Raw genomic sequence first — 18,785 nt, forward strand, 5'->3', positions numbered from 1 at the left:
TCTAAAGTGGCATATTTGAAGTTATCATATCAAAGTAGTCCAACAATTGAAGGGGTGGGTGTAATAAAGTCCTAACCCACCTAAAACACATGTTACTGGTTTCGCGATAAGATGTTTTTTGACCAAGTACATGAGAATTTCCATAAGTTAAGTATACAAGCATCAAGTATAGGAGGAGTTCTGTTTTGTTGAAATCATTCGTACAATTTTTACACACTACACACAAACCGGTCACTTGTAAATTATTTATGGACTATTATTTTGCCCCAAGAATTCCACACTAGTTTTTAGAACTACTTATAAGATGGATATTTCTTTGAAAAAAAATCAAATCTAGTCGTTGTTGATGTAAGAAACACGTGATTCCAGATCAAAATTGTTGTCCATAGATAATTTAGGACCCCAGGTTTAAAGTCGGCGGCAATATAGTGCTAAACCCACATTTCATTTTTGAAGAAAAACAGGGAACATAACACAGCTGTAATCATGCCAATAAGTTCCTATTAGTGCAAAAATTACACATTATTTTAATAAGTACAATATATACAATGATTAGGCCTATATATTATAATGATTACTTTTTATAAAAATGGATTAAGTAGTTGTCCAATCTATATGTTTTAACTGCAATTGATTCGAAACCAGTAACAAGTGCACCAAAAAAAGGATGAGGGTTAGGACTATATTACACCCACCCCTTCAATTATGTCAGAGATTGCAGTTTCGATAGTTTTGCCAGTTGAAGCATAGACACTGAAAAAGGTTTTTATGGTTAAAATGGGTTTTTTTTTCTGATTATTGCTCTTTGTGTAAAATAAGATTCGAGCGGGTGTAAAATATCCACTCCTGGGCAGTTCCAAAACTAGTCAAATTTTGTATATTCCTCTTGTTACACAGATTCAGAAAATGTATAGTTGGACGTGCATATAGGCCTACATTATCATTTCCGAATTATTAGCGTGAAGGTCACAAGTTAAATTTTGAAATTTACAGAGTTAAAATGGAAGCAAATGGTCTGATGTTCTGAAATGCACAAGGAGGTGGAAAGCCCATATCGCTTAATCTTTCATAAAAGTGAACCCCCGGAAGTGGAAAGCGCACATTGCATGTATTAAAAGCGACGGTTATATGTGCCGTGCGGTACTGCACACCGCTGACAGTCCCCAATGGGGAACTGCACCTTCCGTCACGCACTTCCGCATGCGGGACTGCACATCCCGACGTGCATTCCCGCATGCGGTGATGCAGGTCGGGATGTGTAGTACCGCATGCGGTACTGCGACATTTTTGGTGCATTTCCGCTAGGGGATTTGATGTGCAATATTTTTGGTGTATTTCCGCTAGGGGATTTGCAATATTTTTGGTGTATTTCCGCTAGGGGATTTGCAATATTTTTGCACACTTCCGCGTCCCAAAAAATAGTTCCACATTGCCATACCTGTACATGTATCTCGCAGCCAGTTTCGAAAAGAGTAGGGTGTTAACCCCTGACTGTTCCCAACCCGTCCCGGTGTTCAAATGGACCCCAATGGAAATAAGCTTCAATAGAGGCTTTCTTGGGTTATCCAGGGTTGTCAAAACCCGAACAAATCAAATCAAAAAAAAAAAAAAAAAAAAAAAAAGCAGAAGTGGAAAATGAGTATTACCAAGTTTGCAACAAATGTGCACCTAGAAATGGAAAGCGCATATAGAATTTTTCATAAAAGTGCACCCATGAAGAAGAAAGCGCATATCCCTAAAGTTTTCAGTGGAAAAAGGCACAAATCAGTTTTCAGTGGAAACTGAGTATTGCTAAGTGAGCATTGTTATGATGGTATAAAAGTGCACCCAGGAAGTAAAAAGCGCATATTGCTAGATTTGTCATAAAAGTGCACCCATGAAGTGGAAACGCGTATTGCTAGCATAAACCAAGAAGTGGAAAGTGAGTATGTCTAAGTGTTTATTAAATATAAGTACACCCGAAGTTGAAAGCGCATATCGCTTGATTGTTCATAAAAATGACACCAGGGAGTGGAAAGATTGTTTTGCTAGCTAACTTTGTAATTAATAAAAGCACCGTGCAAGTGGAAAGCGCTTATTGCCAGATTGTTCATAAGCTAGGAAGTGGAAAGTGAGCACTGTCAAGTTTAAGCGCCAGCCATTAGGCCTGACGAGGCGTCTCGGATTCGGATGAGACGTGATACTGTAACCAACTCAAAACAGTAAGTCCAGATGAACAGTTTGACATTTAATTTTTATTTACCTATCTACCTTGATGATTCAGAATATTCACAAATATATTGCCAAGTTTGTAATAAAAGTGCACCCAGGAAGTGGAAAATGCATATTGCTAGATTGTTGTTTAAAGTACACCCAGGAAGTGGAAAGTGCACTTCGATTGATTTGTGATAAAAATGCACCTAGGAAAGCGCACGTTACTAGATTGTTCATAAGCCAGGACGTGGAACGTGACCATTGCCAAGTTTGTAATAAAAGTGCATCCTGGAAGTGGAAAGCGCATATTCCTAGATTTATCAAAAAAGTGCCCCCAGGAAGTGGACAGCGGTATTGCTATATAGCATAAAACAAGAAATTCACTTCTGTATATGCATTTCTCTGTAATCACTATTGCATTGTGTCAGAAATCCAGGTTGTGCATGTATATTCAGATTAAAATAAAATTAATAGATTAAGATTAAAAATGAAAGAAAAACCCATCTGACAAAAATTAAAGAGAAAATCTGGAGGGCAAAGAAAAAGATAGGGGACAAAGAGCCCCCTTTCCACCAAAATTCACCCCGATCATGGGCCAAAATCATTGTGAATACACAATGTGCACATTGTCATAATAATGCCCTTTTCATCAATCCCGATCATGGGCGAAAATAGTGTAAAATACAATTTTTTGGCGCGCTACGTGAGCACATCATCCCAATATATCCTTTTTGGAAGCTCGAAGACATGTAGTCTCTCTAAAAAACAAAACTGCAATTAATTTTTTCGTCTGTACGCCCCAAAACAATTATTTACACCCCCCCCACCACCCCCCCCCACACACACACACACACACCCCCACACACACACACACCCACACCAAGAAAGCTGACTACGCCCCTGCCGGTACGTGTACTTCGCAGTCAGTTTCCAAAGGAGTAGGGTTTTAACCCTGGCTTTCCCAACTTCTTCCGGTCCCTGTGATCCCGGGCCTGTGATGTTTGGTTATACACTAACTTACAAAGTGCTAACATGATCTGTCCCACGACAGCGCTTTAAGGAAGTGAGCTGATTCTGAAATCATCTACATTTATTTTAAAAAGCGACACATTGGGAAGTTTGCACATGCGGCGCTTAACAAATAAAGTAACAATAAAATATAAATATATTTTCCTATTCTTAATAATTAAATGAAGCATAAAAATGAAACAAATGTTGTCATTTGGTTTTGTGTATTTTTTCTCGCTTGGGATATCAGGAAACAATATAAAACCTGCTTTTAATTATAAAAATATTGATCCTCTATCTCAATACCAGTATAAAACAATAGCCTGCTATACTCCAGACTATATCGATTTCACAAGCTTTTAAATTAATGCATTTATAACTAACAATCGATTTTGAAAGTAATGAAATTATTAGATTATTAAAATATTTCTGCAGTAAGCTGTTTGATGTATGTATTGATGCAATATTATTTTCACACATGCTTCTTCTATTAATTATATGAGGTACAAAAAGTGATCAATAAAATAGAATTAGCGATTTTGTAATGTTTGAAATTTTTGCGTGTTTTTTGTGCGATTTTTGACAAAACGTGGTGATTTTTGTTGTTGAAGATTTTGGAATCTGGTGTCACCTGCCTCATAAAGGCCGGAGTAACACCTTCACGTCATTTATTTTGAAACCCTACTCAGAACACAGAGATATTTAGAAAACATTTATTTTTTAATAACATTTAAATGTCGGGTTATATAAAATCAGCATCAAAATTTATTATAGCAATGTTATCAACATAGAAAGCAAAATTATACTTCTACGCTAACGCAAACCACTTTTGTACACTCACCGGAGCGCTTTTTCAGCGGATGTTGTTGAGACAACAAATCTTCAGAGCAATAACAACCGCCGTATAGAGTAGACCACTAGACGTATAATTTTCCGCTACGTATGAATAGGCCTATACATAATGTTATCAACCTGATTTATAATGTTGACAAAATGTTACTGTTAAAGAAAATGCACATGCCGCATTTAAATAACATAAGCTACAGGTATACGTTTTGTGGCGACACCTGTATTAACACACATTCGATTTGCTGAGATAATCACTGTTTTTATTTTTTGCACAATTAAAATTTCTGCAAAGATGGCACCATTAACAGTTTTGGTTTATTCGCTATAACTACAATACATGTTAGTCAGAGTTGGCCATACATGATACTAGTAATATTTTTCTAATTAAAGTTGTTGGTCACAGCTACCACGTGACTTTAATTATTTACGTGTCAGTTCCTTAACTTCCTTATTAAGCATGGAGGCATATGATAAGCATGACGTGGTTAGGAAAAAATTGCAATCTAATATCAACAGTTTGAAGCTGCGTGTAGTTTTTGTGTTTAAAGTTTGCATGATGACGTTTGCAATTACATATTTGGTATGTATTGATGAACTTTTAATATATATTACATTTGCATTAAATAATGTTAAATTACACTTACCGCCTTTTTGTATAGTACATTTTTTATATAGTGTATTATTAATATTATCATATACCATTTATGTCACTGATCGCGCATTCGTATATTTTTATATCACTTTTAAATATTTAGGTTATTACTGACACTACTTCGTACCCAAGAGGCGTTCTACCAAAGGCACGATCATCCCCAACGGTTACCACCATGACAACGCCACAGCCAGAGAGTAACACCAAACCTGGCATCGGACCTGCTGCGACTAAAATAACTTCAACGAAATATAACGTTGTCACGAACCCAGAGTTCTCCAACTATCGACTTATCACACCAGCGGAATGTATAACGAAGGGTTCCTTCATACATGTTGTCATTGAAGCTCGTAGTGAGTCCCAGCAATTGGTGCCATCTGGAGGGGATTTCTGGTTTGCTACAATGTCGACTAATGATCCACATCAGGCAAGTACCGCTGGAAGAGTCATTGATCATGAGAATGGCACATACAGTGTGTATTTCTATGCGGCATGGAGTGGTACGGCTACAATCAACATTACTCTCGTTCATCCCAACAAGGCAGTAGAGTTCATGCACGATATCTTTACCGAAACTGGTCCAAAAATATTTTGGAGTGCAACATATAAGAACATGACAACGTTGTCGCAGCTGAAAAAAACAAATAAATTTGATACTTCATGTTGGATAACCAGATCAAACGATACCAATAGGTTTTGTGAGTATCCATCAGCAAACGGTTTAGGAAATTACACATTTGTTTGCATACCTCCAAAAGATAGAAAATGCCGTTCACTTGATATAATAGCCGTGAATGCATCAAAGACGGACGCAATGACAAGAAAAGCAGCTACAGGATATGAGGATTACTTTCAAAGGTAATTATATCTATGGAAATTAAATTAAAACGCTCAAAGGTTTTCTTTTTCTTTAATCTGAAAAGGTTCTCTTCCTCGTAATTTGTTTATTCCTTCCTCTCTAATCTTCTCCGGCTATTTATGTCCTTTAACCACTCCTTTTCTCGCTGCATGCAGGGAGCTTGAGTTTAGTAAAACATATTTAACATGCTAACAAATGTTGATACTGGTTTGTAATACAGGCCTTTGTTACTATTATATGATTATACAGATGCCAAACATTCAAATTTCAGCGATTGCTTTTTCACTTAGTAATTATGTTGTTACGAGTCGTAATGACTCAAGGCCAAAAACACCTTTTACCCAAATTCACTTAATGAACAACAAAACACACTGTTTGTATAAGTTTACAAAATCTGAATATTTCATGGAAAGTAAAGTATGATTTAACAATGATTTTATAAATGAACATTAGTACATAAAATCCTTTCGAATCAATAAGATACACAATTAGGATTGTTACTTATCCAGCAGCCTTCCTCTTGTTGATTAAAAGTTCTGTTGTAGTCAATGTTCTGAACGACTGATGTATATTCTGATTCACTTGTGCGAATATCATTGTTTAGCGAAGCCCACTGTTGACTTGAATTTATATATCCTTTGCGCATAAAATCCTTGTACAGATGACAATTTCCAAAATTGGTTCTGCTTTCGCCAATCACTCATTTTCTCCATGAAATAGGCTTCTTTCTGCACTGATCCACTTTGACAAATCTGTTATTTCATAAACCAGACTTCAGTAAGTCAAACAGAAGAATATATCCCCTTTTGGGAAGAGATAACACATTAGGAATCCTGAACAGAGAAACTGTCACTTCTCCCTCTTATATTCCAAGGTGGTAAAACTGGAAATTCCCAGCTATGATTTAGCCTGCATGATGCAATGCAATAGTCACATTGAGATATAGGGGGATTTCCCAGATTCAAAATAGATTTGAATAAATTTGTTTTTCTGATCAAAACGGAATTCCCCTAAAATGTCTTTATCCACAAACTCTTGTATGATTACTTGAACGAGGGTTCCCATTTCTCATGAAATAACTTTAAATTACAGTGACTTTAGCCGTGTGATAGTTTTTATTATATCATGATTACCATGATTACAGTGACAGTTTTTACTATCACATGGCATGCAAATATTTGTATACTATTTAATTGTTCATTTTTTAAAAATTCTTATATTAACAGCAAGTACTTCAACCAGCGATTGACAATAGGTCCACAAACGATCGTTATTAAAGGTAAGGGCATGTCAGTAGTGTGTTATTTTATTTTCCAGTTCCTAACAATAACCGCGATATTCTTTAGATATCAAAGACAAGCAAAAATACACTGTCAATATAAGTTTTGTGGAGCATTCGAGCATGTATTTATTACATAGTGTGTAAATGTGTACGCTTGGTTGATATACGTTTGGTTGTTTGTTTTTACCGAGTTTTATTCCGACCGTGACCGTGACAGTCAGACGTCACTGTTCAAGGGCGCACACCACTAAATAATTGCCCCATTGAAATACGTGTAAAAACACCAGTTTTATTTGCTCGTTTTGAGGCCTTTTCGGCGCTTTCTGAGAAATTTAAGGATAACCAGTCGATTGCAAATCGATGAAAGTTTAACATATGTTTCAATGTATGGGTAGTCTTCCGTCTCGTTTTCCCGGTAGGAGCCGCTAAACAGCACCCTCACTGTTTTTGACATGCTGTCATGACTGTAAACCCGTTTCTGCCCATCTTTTAATACGCGGACCTATTTTCTTGATAATTATAAAAATGCGACTTTTTAGTGATTCAAATTCATGCACAGGCTTTACACTTTTATTTAAGCTATAATTCGCTACTCTTTCTGATTATTAGTCCAAAGAGCAGCCCATTATACCTCAAAAACTTTCTGTATTTTACCGGAACTCAGTAGGGTTGCACAAATGGCGCATTGATTTAGTGGTGTGCCCCCTTCAAGGGTTTTCTGATGTTCATAAAATTTGATTCTTTTATCTTTTTCTTGCAGTATAAAATGTTTTGAGTAAAACGCTCGAAACAGAATTGCTCTGTGACATTCACTTCAAGAGAAATTCCTTTCAAAGTTACATGGTGGATTCGAAAATAGGCAAATTTTCAACATTTTGACCATTCATGCTTACTCTTCTATATTTGCATTAAATTCCAATTCTCTAGATAGTTTTTGACCTTCCATCTGATGAAATTCGGTTTTAAATGAGAGTAAATCACGTTTCACAATTGCATGGGTCTACTGTTAATGATTTATAACAATCACCCCCCCGCCCATATAAAACCAAGATTTGGCAGCTTTAAAAGGCACGCACCGATTTGTCACCTTAAGCCCAAATTGCTTTAAATCCAAGAAATCTTGTTTTCACACAATTTGTGGCAATTTCTTGAACTTTGAAGGCCTCTGGGGGAATAATCTTAGCGCGACGTGCATCTAAAACGCATTAAATATATTCACTAACATATAAACTATCTATTTAAATCGAAAAAACTGCAATTTAATCAAAAGCCATTTCAATTTTGGCTGAATCTTTGAAAAGCACGGTTTTACTCCTAGGCCCTTCGAAGGGCGCACACCACTAAATAATTGCCCCATTGAAATACGTGTAAAAACACCAGTTTTATTTGCTCGTTTTGAGGCCTTTTCGGCGCTTTCTGAGAAATTTAAGGATAACCAGTCGATTGCAAATCGATGAAAGTTTAACATATGTTTCAATGTATGGGTAGTCTTCCGTCTCGTTTTCCCGGTAGGAGCCGCTAAACAGCGCCCTCACTGTTTTTGACATGCTCTCATGACTGTAAACCCGTTTCTGCCCATCTTTTAATACGCGGACCTATTTTCTTGATAATTATAAAATGCGACTTTTTAGTGATTCAAATTCATGCACAGGCTTTACACTTTTATTTAAGCTATAATTCGCTACTCTTTCTGATTATTAGTCCAAAGAGCAGCCCATTATACCTCAAAAACTTTCTGTATTTTACCGGAACTCAGTAGGGTTGCACAAATGGCGCATTGATTTAGTGGTGTGCCCCCTCAAGACCGTAATTAATTCTGCCTAGCCTTATACTGCCCAGCCCAGAATGGGTTGCACTTATCTTCTGATGTAACTCGTTTGATTGAACACCAACTCCAAAACAGGACACTGAAATCTACCGCTGACAAAACATTCATTCATATGGAATAACATGCCATTCGCACTGACCACTCACTTTCATCATTCAAAAAGGCTGTCAAATCACATGCATCCTAATAAATACAGCCTGTCTCAAAAAAAATTGTGCAAGTGAAAAGCGCCCTCTATGGCAATTAGAGAATAGCGTTGTGACATAATGCTTACATCAACGTCACGGGCGCAGTCTTAGCTCTCAAATGCCGTTTGTTCTGTTCAATTTGCTTGTTCCAATTTCGAGATATGTTTATTTAACAACGTAAGGGTAAAATCACAATTGTGCCACTTTTACTAGGGAAGAGAGCTGTGCATGTAAATCAATGATTGCTGATGTTGATGCGTCTAACGCACTCCTCCTTTCGGGGCGCATGCATTAGACGCATCAACATCAGCACTCGTGCATTATTTTGTCTAATATCTCTCCCAACAAGTAATACGCGTTCATTAACATATAACATGTATAAGTGCGCACTATTTGTTTGTCTTTTAACATGTCTTAAGTGGCTAAGAGAACAGCATTTACCATGATAAAATCATTGACATGCACATGTATTTAATTTTTACAGCAGAATGTGAAATATTTAGTTATCTTTTCATCTCTTTTAAGTGGAACCAGAAGTGGAACCAGAAGACTGGTGCTGTATTTGTAGATCTGACAGCAGCATACGACACCGTTTGGCATAGAGGCCTGATATGCAAACTCCTCAAGCTCATACCAGACAGACGGATGGTGTCCTTCATCGTGCAGCTAATCTCGAACCGCAACTTCATTCTTAAGACCAGCGACGGCCAAGCTAGTAGACCACGCAGTCTGAGGAACGGTGTGCCACAGGGCTCCGTCCTAGCACCTCTCTTATTCAACATCTACATCCATGACCTGCCCAATACCATTGCTAAGAAGTATGGATACGCAGATGACCTGGCAATCCTGAAGTCGAGCAACTCTTGGGACACAATTGAGAGAGCGCTCAGCCTAGATATGGACACCCTAGATACTTACCTCTACCAATGGCGGCTCAAGCTGAGTGTTGCTAAGACTGTCTCCTCTGCCTTCCATCTCAACAACAGGGAAGCCAACCGAGAACTCAATGTAACCATCAAGTCAAAGCGACTGAACTTCGAGGCTTGCCCCACATACCTAGGAGTGAAACTGGACAGAGCCCTCACCTACCGGCAGCACTTGGTTAATCTAAGGGACAAGGTCACAGCAAGATGCGCATTGATTCGTCACCTAGCCGGCACCAGCTGGGGAGCAAGCGCCAAGACCCTCAGAACATCAACCCTGGCCTTGGTATACGCACCAGCAGAATACTGTGCACCAGTATGGAGCAGGAGCCACCACACCCACCAGGTAGACACTGGTCTAAATGAAGCAATGCGCACTGTGTCAGGATGTCTGCGACCAACTCCAACCGAACAGCTTCCGGTTTTAGCAGGAATCCCTCCGCCGGACATCAGAAGGAAAGCAGCCTCCGTAGCTATAGCACTCCGATCTGAAGAACCAGGACACCTCCTTCATGACACCCTGTCAAGAGCTAGGAACAGTGAGGGGAAAGCAGGAGATTGGTATCCAGGAAGCCGTTTGCTCAGCAAGCAATAGTCTTGATGAAGACGACACAGCCTAACCAGACAGCCAAGGACTGGACAGCTAAGGCATGGAAAGACCAATGGCTTCAGTCTTCCTCACCACTCCAGCGCTTTGTCACAGACCCAACAGACACCATCCCAGGCTTCAATCTACCCAGGTCTGCTTGGACAAAATTAAACCGCCTGAGAAGTGGAGTTGGACGCTTCAATGCCAACCTGTTCCAATGGGGCTTAAAGGAAAGCCCAGCTTGCGAGTGCGGTAGTGAGGAACAAACAGCCGACCACATCATCTCATCCTGTCACCTCCATAGACCACCGAATGGTATCTCCGGCCTGATTGAAGTCGATGAAGCCACCAGGGACTGGTTGATGCGTACTGGGCTTGAAATTTAATGAAATTTATGTTTTGGCTTTTATATCTTGTTTCTTCCTGACATACGCAAGAAGAAGAAGAAGTGGAAAAAGGGAATCATCATTCCTGCATCATGATAAAACAGTCAAAACAGTCAAAAAATTTTGTATTGTGTAATTGATGCATTCTTTTGATTTCACGAAAGAAGTCTTGATAAACTTGATGCTATCATCACTGTTACATGTAAAGCCCTCTTCCCTAGTAAAAGTGGCACAATTGTGATTTTACCCTTTCGTCTTTAACTAAACATATCTCGAGATTAAAACAAGCAAATTGAACAGTACAAACAACATATGAGAGCTAGGACTACGCCCTTGACGTTGGTGTAAGCATTATGTCACAACGGTATTTTCTAATTGCCAGAGAGGGCGCTTTTCACTTGCACAATTTTTTTTGAGACAGGCTGTATGTTATCATATACATTTTGTTGTTATATTTTGTTCATACATACACGCTATGTAACAGCGCGCGTGATTTGTCGAGAGCCGGGCACAAACAACATTTAAGTGCCCAGTGTCCCGGATGTGAGATCGCTGGGTAGTAGGGAAACGGAAGGAACATCATGTTTTTTTAATAATGTTAACTGTAAATTTTTGTTATTATTTTGATGAAATAAGAATCACAAAATGTTCTGGTATGTATGAACGGGGTTTATTCATATAGTTTCATGACTAAACGGTTGTTTAGAAAATTCTTGATCAGACTGAAAACAGAACTCCAACCTTCCAGAAATCTGTAGCAGAAACATACTTCAGTTCAGTCAACAATCACAAGAAACGTGAATACAAATACCACCACTAAGGGGATGAGAGGACAACCATGCCCAAAGAAACCATTCAATACCAAACCACCAAGTCTTGCCAAATTTACAAATTACTTGCTGAAAAGAAGAAATTCCAGTGCTCCAGGCACTAAACCAAACCTTAAAAGCCATGACCAAACCTTAAAAGCCATAACATCTGGTGTGATGCCCTTCATCGATGAGGCTAACCAAAGGAAACACGGTATGCCAGACAATACAAACCACCATCGCTACTATTGCATTCCCACTGCAGATGGTACAGCCTACAGGAACCCAGCCTTGCCTCTTCCAAAGAAGGAATGTACAAACAAAAAGTCCTAATCAGTGGCGTACCGTGGCCGCCCCAACCCGGGGGCTGAAGAAAATTCAATTTTGCCGCCCCTTCCTCAACAGCCCGAAAAGGTTGACCCAATTTTTTCTCGGTCGTTTGAAAAAGTGAAGAGCAAAAAAAAAAAAAAAAAAATTTCAGGTGCTAGCACCCTAAAAACAAAACATTTTTATGTATAGTACCATTTTTTCACAAATTTTTATGCTTTATCAAATTTTAAGCCCTTTTTTATTTACTGATTCTTTTTGCCGCCCCTTTCGTTTTTGCCGCCCCTGTTTTTGCCGCCCCTTCTTCTTCCGCCGCCCCTTCATTTTGGCCGCCCCTTGCTTTTACCCCAGGGGGCTGGCGCCCCAAAGCCCCCCCCCCCCAAATACGCGCCTGCTAATGGATGAAGAACACACACAAATAGTGTTCCGTCCTCAAATAGCAGAGACAGCTAAACGTCCTGATAATACCATGTACTCTGAAAGGACCAGAATAGTTACAATTATAATTGAACTCACTGTTCCAATGGAGGAGAACCTGTCCAATGCATATGCCAGAAAGTGCAAATATCAAGACCTTGTAGCTGGCTGAGTGCGAGAATAGAGATTGGTGCACCCACTACTATACTTCCCAATTGAAGTAGAAGGCAGGGGCCTTTACAATACCTCACTGAGCAAATGCCTTGCAGCGTTGGGAGTTCCAATTGGGAAGAGAAAAATCAACATGGACACAGCCTCCAAGACTGCACTCAGAGCTAGCAACGTTATTTGGCTATGCCGTCAAAACAAAGCATTCAACCAGATGGACCTAACCTCACCAATAAACATGATAAAACACTTGGAGTGGACACGACGGCTGGGCGCGACGGCTGGGCGCTCATAAATCCGGGTAACCCGCCAAAGTCTGGTCCCAAGTCCGGAGACCCCAGTGCCCACTATACTGTGAAAATAGGCTTCGATGGTGACAGTGTTGATATTCTACAAATGAAAGAACTATTCCTCAACAACATTTTACATAGTTCCACACTAGTCCTGCCTGCTGCCTTACATCACCCCGGAGGGACCGTTGCAACGGTGTGGCACTTGCTAGTGTAGCTGAAGCCCTGTTATAGGTTTAAGTATAAGCTGATTTTGTTTGTTTGTTAGTAAGCAAAGAGAAGAAACACAATTCAAGGGACTATTCTCAAGCCACCTTCACAAGAGCAAAAATACAATGGAGTGTTCATCATAAAAAAAAAGGGTGATATAAGGCTCCGAAGGTGACAGCGCTGATGTTCTACCAATGTGTAACCTCTCTAAAGTTGATCAGATGATGTGAAAAGGCACTTACCTGTTGTGTGCTCCAATCAAGCTTTAGTTATGTTGTACATGAACACACATGACAAAGTGTACAGTCAAATGGATAGAGCAGCCGTATGGGCAAATTAGCAGCTAGTTGGTATCCTTTCGAATCATGTATATTGACGTTCCTTTTGTGTGTTTCTTTTCTATTTCAGATTCTAGCTATCGGAAACCCACATCTAATAAAGATGAACACAACTTGAAACTGCCACCGTCGTGGTCGCATCGAAGCCATGGATATTGGTTTAATTATACTTGGACCTCGCTCTTATATACAGATAACAACTGGACTAATTCAAGTGATATGAAGGAATGCTTACGAAACAAACATATGTTGTTATTAGGTGATTCCACGTCCAGACAATGGGCACAGAGTATAGGAACACTTTTGGATCTTAGACAAAAGGCTCACCGACAGGAATTTCCTAATTTCTTTTTCGAAGATGACTATAAAGAACTGAATTTTTCCGTTAGTTTCCGATTCCACCCGCAAACAGTCACAACAACCCGTATTCCGTTTAAGTTGTTTATTTATTTCGCAGATATATTAGACTCAATAGTAACCCATGAGTGCGCTAATCTGATCATTGAATTGAGTCCATGGGCTCATCTAGCACAATGGACTTGGGATAGTCTAACTCAGAGATTTATCAAATTAAGAGAAGCTGTTAGTCGATTTAGACAGCGATGTCCGAACGTTCCGATCATCATCAAAGGGTCTCACCTTCGCGAACATCTTACAACATTTGCAAGATGGGGTCGAAGTGACTATTTGCTTTATCAAGTTGGAATTTTAATGGAACAAATATTTCATAGATCAGGGATCTGGTTTTTAAATGTATGGGACATGAATTTATCATTTCCGTCCAGAGCAAATGTCCACATGCCAAATATAGTCGTACAAGAGGAACTGAAACTTGCTATCGCTCATATATGTGGACAACTTAGACATGGATATCAATCTTGAGTTGAGACTTACATACTTTATAAACATTTAATATTGCTCTTGTAAGAAAAAAACACACTTTATGTTATTTATGTGGAAGAGGAGGAAGAAGAAGAAGAATATTTAACAAAGATGACTTGAGCAACGATTTCGAATATAATGATCAATAAACCCAATCTGCTTGAAGATATTCATCAGGAATGTTCATGATACATTGTTATTTTGTAAATTCATACAACTAGTCCAATACAAAACGTGGTTACCCAGATTGGACTATCGAGAAACATCAGATGGCTAAACCTATACTTAGGAAGGAAAGGACCAAGAAAGACAATTCCACCAAAACAAATTCGTCGGTCGCAACACATAGTGGCGTACGTGAAGGACAAAATACGTTTCTGAGAAACACGTGTTTGAAGGATGTGTTACTAATGACGGAGTCGACACTCCTCCACTGTTATCTGTTATCCCGATCAGTTGCCCGATTCCATTTGGAAAGAGATGGAGAAAAGTTTAAGGTTGTGTTGCGACCGACGAATTGTACATATTTCCATTTTGTTTGACAAAACAAAGTGAATTTTTTACTCACTACAATATTTTGTCCTTGACATCGGAGGGCTTCATCAGGTACGACTGATATGGTCATCTGATCTACTTTAAAAACGGATCGTAAACGTGGTTTAATAAATATTCCTTATTCCTAAAATCCCGAATTTCTCAAGACCTTTTGTTATGCTCCCGGCCAAGGATCTTGATTCGTCCCAGTTTATCACACGATTTTTCCCGGCGACGTGATCTGAAATTGCTGTTTTTTGTCTGTTCTACGTATACTTTATTGCAAAAAAAGATAATCGTGATCAAGAAAAAACCAGCAACTGCATCTATGAAATTGAATGCCAGAACTGTGATCTGTCATACGTCGGTGAAACTTTGCGATTGTTTGGGACCAGACTAGTTGAACACCAAGCTGAAGTGAAAAAGGCAAGTGAAAAAGTACGGAAGAAGCAGGAATGGCCCAAAGACTGGTGCAGAGCGGTATTTGTTCCACTCCACAAGAAGGGTAACTTAAAAGAGTGTTCCAACCATCGCACCATCAGCTTGATATGTCTGCTAAAGATCATCATCAGAAGGCTGAAGCTAAAACTAGACCAGGAGATTTCTCAGTGGCAGACTGGCTTTCGAGAAGGAAGAGGGACTAGAAACCAGATCGTAAACATCAGGACTATAATTGAGAAGTGTAAAGATCACAGACTACCACTTTATATGTACTTCATTGACTACAGTAAGGCCTTTGACTGTGTCAGCCATCCCCAATTGTGGAAGACAATAAGAAGGATGGGATTCCCTGGTCACATTATTGATCTTATTAGTCAACTATATGAGGACCAGGAATCTGCAGTCAGGACGAGTAATGGAGATACGGCATGGTTTAAGATTGGAAGAGGGCTGAGACAGGGCTGCATATTGTCAGCAAACCTGTTTAACATTTGAATACATGAATACAAAAGCCACCTAAGTCCATGCGAAGTTATTTTGAGAGAAAAACCCGTGTATCATTTTAATTCCTTCAGTTAGATTTACCTGGTAAATATGGTAAGTTTTACGTGCAAATGAGTGGATTAACCTGTATTAGGTATGACGATTAGCATTTCAGGGACTTCGTGGGGTTCATTTTAAATTTTGGACTTAAGTGGTTTTTGAATCATATACAAAGACAACAATGTTAGAATGAGATTACCACTAGTAAGATAATACAAAATAAAGCACACAGGTATGTATAATGTTGATAAGCATTCTGCCATGTAATATAAACCACACACTTTCCTTTATTAAACCCATTTTTGTTCAAAAGTCATTCTCTAGCAATGAATGTGTTACAAGTGGACTTTTATACATACTGGATTTCAATCAATGTGTCACAAGACTCAAATCATGGAATTGGGTGATTCTTTCATACATGCTATTTTTCACATGCCCAATAGACACAGAGAATGAATTTGAGTTGTTCTTTCATGCACATGACAGGCCTATGTATAGCAACAATTTCCCATGCTTAACTCAATTTGGCCAAAGTATGGACTTAGGTGGCTTTTGTATTCATATATTCATTTATTAAGAGGACATCATGAGAGAAGCGTTAGACGGGTTTACTGGTGGAGTCAAATTTGGCGGTAGCAGTGTCACAAATCTACGCTATGCTGATGATACCACCCTAATATGCAGCAGTAGAGGGGATCTGTTGGCCATTCTGAAATGCATCAAGGAAGCCAGTGAGGAGAAAGGCCTTCTTCTAAATGCCAAGAAGACTAAAGTAATGGTTATTGATAGAAATGGAACTGGAGAGGACTTTTTGATAGATGGTCAAAAGATCGAGGAGGTTAAACAATTTGAATACCTGGGTTCAATGATAGACAACAAAGGTGATAGCACATCTGAGATTTACAAAAGAAGCTATGTCAAGGACCAGTGGCGTAGCTGCAGGGGGGGCAGGGGGGGGCAATTGCCCCCCCTGGCAAAATTTGCCTATTTGGGCCCCCGCCCCTAGTGCAAGGAAAAAGAGGAAAAACGAGGGAGAAAGAGGAAAAAAGAGAGGAGAGAGAGAGAGGGAGAAGAGGGGCAGAGAGATGGTGAATCCATACGATATGCAATACCATATGATTATTATCAATAAGCCTGGCAAAATTGTCTATTTGGGCCCCGCCCCTCTCCCCCCAAGTGCAGGGAAATTTGGTGGATTTGGGCCCCCGCCCCATACAGGCTTGCCCCCCCCCCCTGGAAAAAATCCCAGCTACGCCGCTGGCAAGGACAACAAAGATCTGGAAGAGTCACGGTTTATCAATCAATCTCAAGGTACGGTAACGGTTACTTCGTGCAACAGTCTTCTCAATTGATACATACGGGTGCGAATCCTGGGCAATGACAAAGAATGACCGGAAGAAGATAGATGCATTTGAGATGTGGTGCTATAGGAGGCTGTTGGGAGTATCTTGGAAATACAAGAAGACAAATATCTGGGTCCTGGATAAGATTGGCACAGACTTAAACACCAAAAAGTCCATCATTGAGAGGAAATTGCGCTACGTTGGCCACAATGTAAGAAAGGATGGTGGAGTTGAGAAGCAGATTCTTCAGGGAGCCGTGGAAGGTCATCGTGGAGGGGGACGTCCATCAACATCTTGGACAAAATTAATGATGTGAAGAACGTTTCATCACACGGATTGTATGGTGCAACACGTTTGGCTTTTGATACAGGTAGATGGCGTACTCTTATGAAGACCACACCAGCAGTGTACACGCGCTCAAACCTAGTGAATCTACGGTATTCAACGAAGGATTAATTGTGGCAGAGCGTATCTTCATAGTTTTTAAATCTCATAATATCTACACCGCCATGGAACCCCATTGTATTTGGCGTAATCTACTGGTAGCTCTACGGGACCACCCATGATAAATTACGTTCATATTTGAGATTTCTTATGTTAAGGGGAGTAATATGACACCAGTTTTGATGAAATCGAACCGTAGAAAAAATTGCGATTGCCTTTTTTTATTCCCTGTGATAAGAGGAACAATTTGAGATACACTACAACATGATAGGACTCTTTTTAAGTTTTGGCCTCACTCTGATCTTCGACCCCTCGTGGGAACTACAGGGGGGGCAGAGAAAAAAATGTAACCAATCAAATGTGTATCCTTTCAGGTTTAAGGATGCCAAAAAACATTGGTTCCACTAATGTAGCAAAAGAAAATACCAAACCCATAGCGCCCTATACTATACTAATACATCGGGGAGACATGCAGAAAGTTCGGTAAACTATTGGAGGAACACAAAATTGAGGCAGAAACAATTGGTGACAATATAACAACCAGAGCTAGAACTAGAGCAGAAAGGCATACCAATCAGTAATCCACCAATCTACCGTTACAGATCATTGGTAGACAAGACAACAATCAGGTCATCAGTTCTTCAATAATTAAAAGCACCCCCCCCACAACAGCAAAATACTGTATGGAGACCTGTGGTGGGAAACAGGAACCGGGGAAGACAATGCAAGCGATGGAGATATGAGATATTGGGGAACAGTTAATTGGTTCAGCAAGGCTAGAGATAGCGCTACCTGGCGGAGGAATGCTGAGACTTTCGTCCAGCAGTGGACCAACAATGGCTGATGATGATGACGATGATGATGAAGAAGACCACAAGTAAGTGGCAATCCTGTGTTTTAAGAAACTTAAATTAAAAAACAGCTATTAAAGAAAAAAAAACAGTTCTATTCAGATTGTCAAAAACATGACTCAAGTTATATTGCAATTTTGGGCAGCCCAAGAGGGAGGGGGAAGGGGGAAGCAATTTTTGTCACGCCATTTGAAAATGTTACCGGGGGTATCTGTTGTCTGTTCTGCTACTGATGTGCCCTGCCCAATTTCATATCCTGTGTTTGGCTGTTTCCAAGATGTCTTGAGTCTTTGTTTTGTTCTCTAACCCATTAGTTTTGTAGATGATCCCTTACATGTTTCTTTCCATGTGCATTAATTAATTTGTGATATATTAAGTTTTAGTATTTCTCACATAAAGAGGATTGGGAATCTTATATGAAGAAAAACACA

The 18,785-nt window shown here is 39.5% G+C and overlaps 2 protein-coding genes across 2 annotated transcripts; both read left to right on the forward strand.

The window, feature by feature from the left end:
• The first annotated feature begins 4,172 nt into the window (after positions 1–4,172).
• On the forward strand, positions 4,173–14,883 carry LOC140161253 (NXPE family member 3-like). Its single transcript, XM_072184715.1, has 4 exons — positions 4,173–4,630; positions 4,806–5,560; positions 6,788–6,840; positions 13,387–14,883. Exons 1-4 carry the CDS (start codon positions 4,508–4,510, stop codon positions 14,196–14,198), a joined length of 1,743 nt encoding a protein of 580 aa, XP_072040816.1. The 5' UTR covers positions 4,173–4,507; the 3' UTR covers positions 14,199–14,883.
• A 1,419-nt stretch (positions 14,884–16,302) lies between these two features.
• On the forward strand, positions 16,303–18,384 carry LOC140160198 (uncharacterized). Its single transcript, XM_072183476.1, has 2 exons — positions 16,303–16,597; positions 18,275–18,384. The coding sequence occupies exons 1-2, from the start codon at positions 16,303–16,305 to the stop codon at positions 18,382–18,384; spliced, it is 405 nt and encodes a 134-aa protein (XP_072039577.1).
• Positions 18,385–18,785: the final 401 nt, after the last annotated feature.

This window comes from Amphiura filiformis, chromosome 9 (assembly GCF_039555335.1).
Source record: "Amphiura filiformis chromosome 9, Afil_fr2py, whole genome shotgun sequence".
Taxonomy (NCBI): domain Eukaryota; kingdom Metazoa; phylum Echinodermata; class Ophiuroidea; order Amphilepidida; family Amphiuridae; genus Amphiura; species Amphiura filiformis.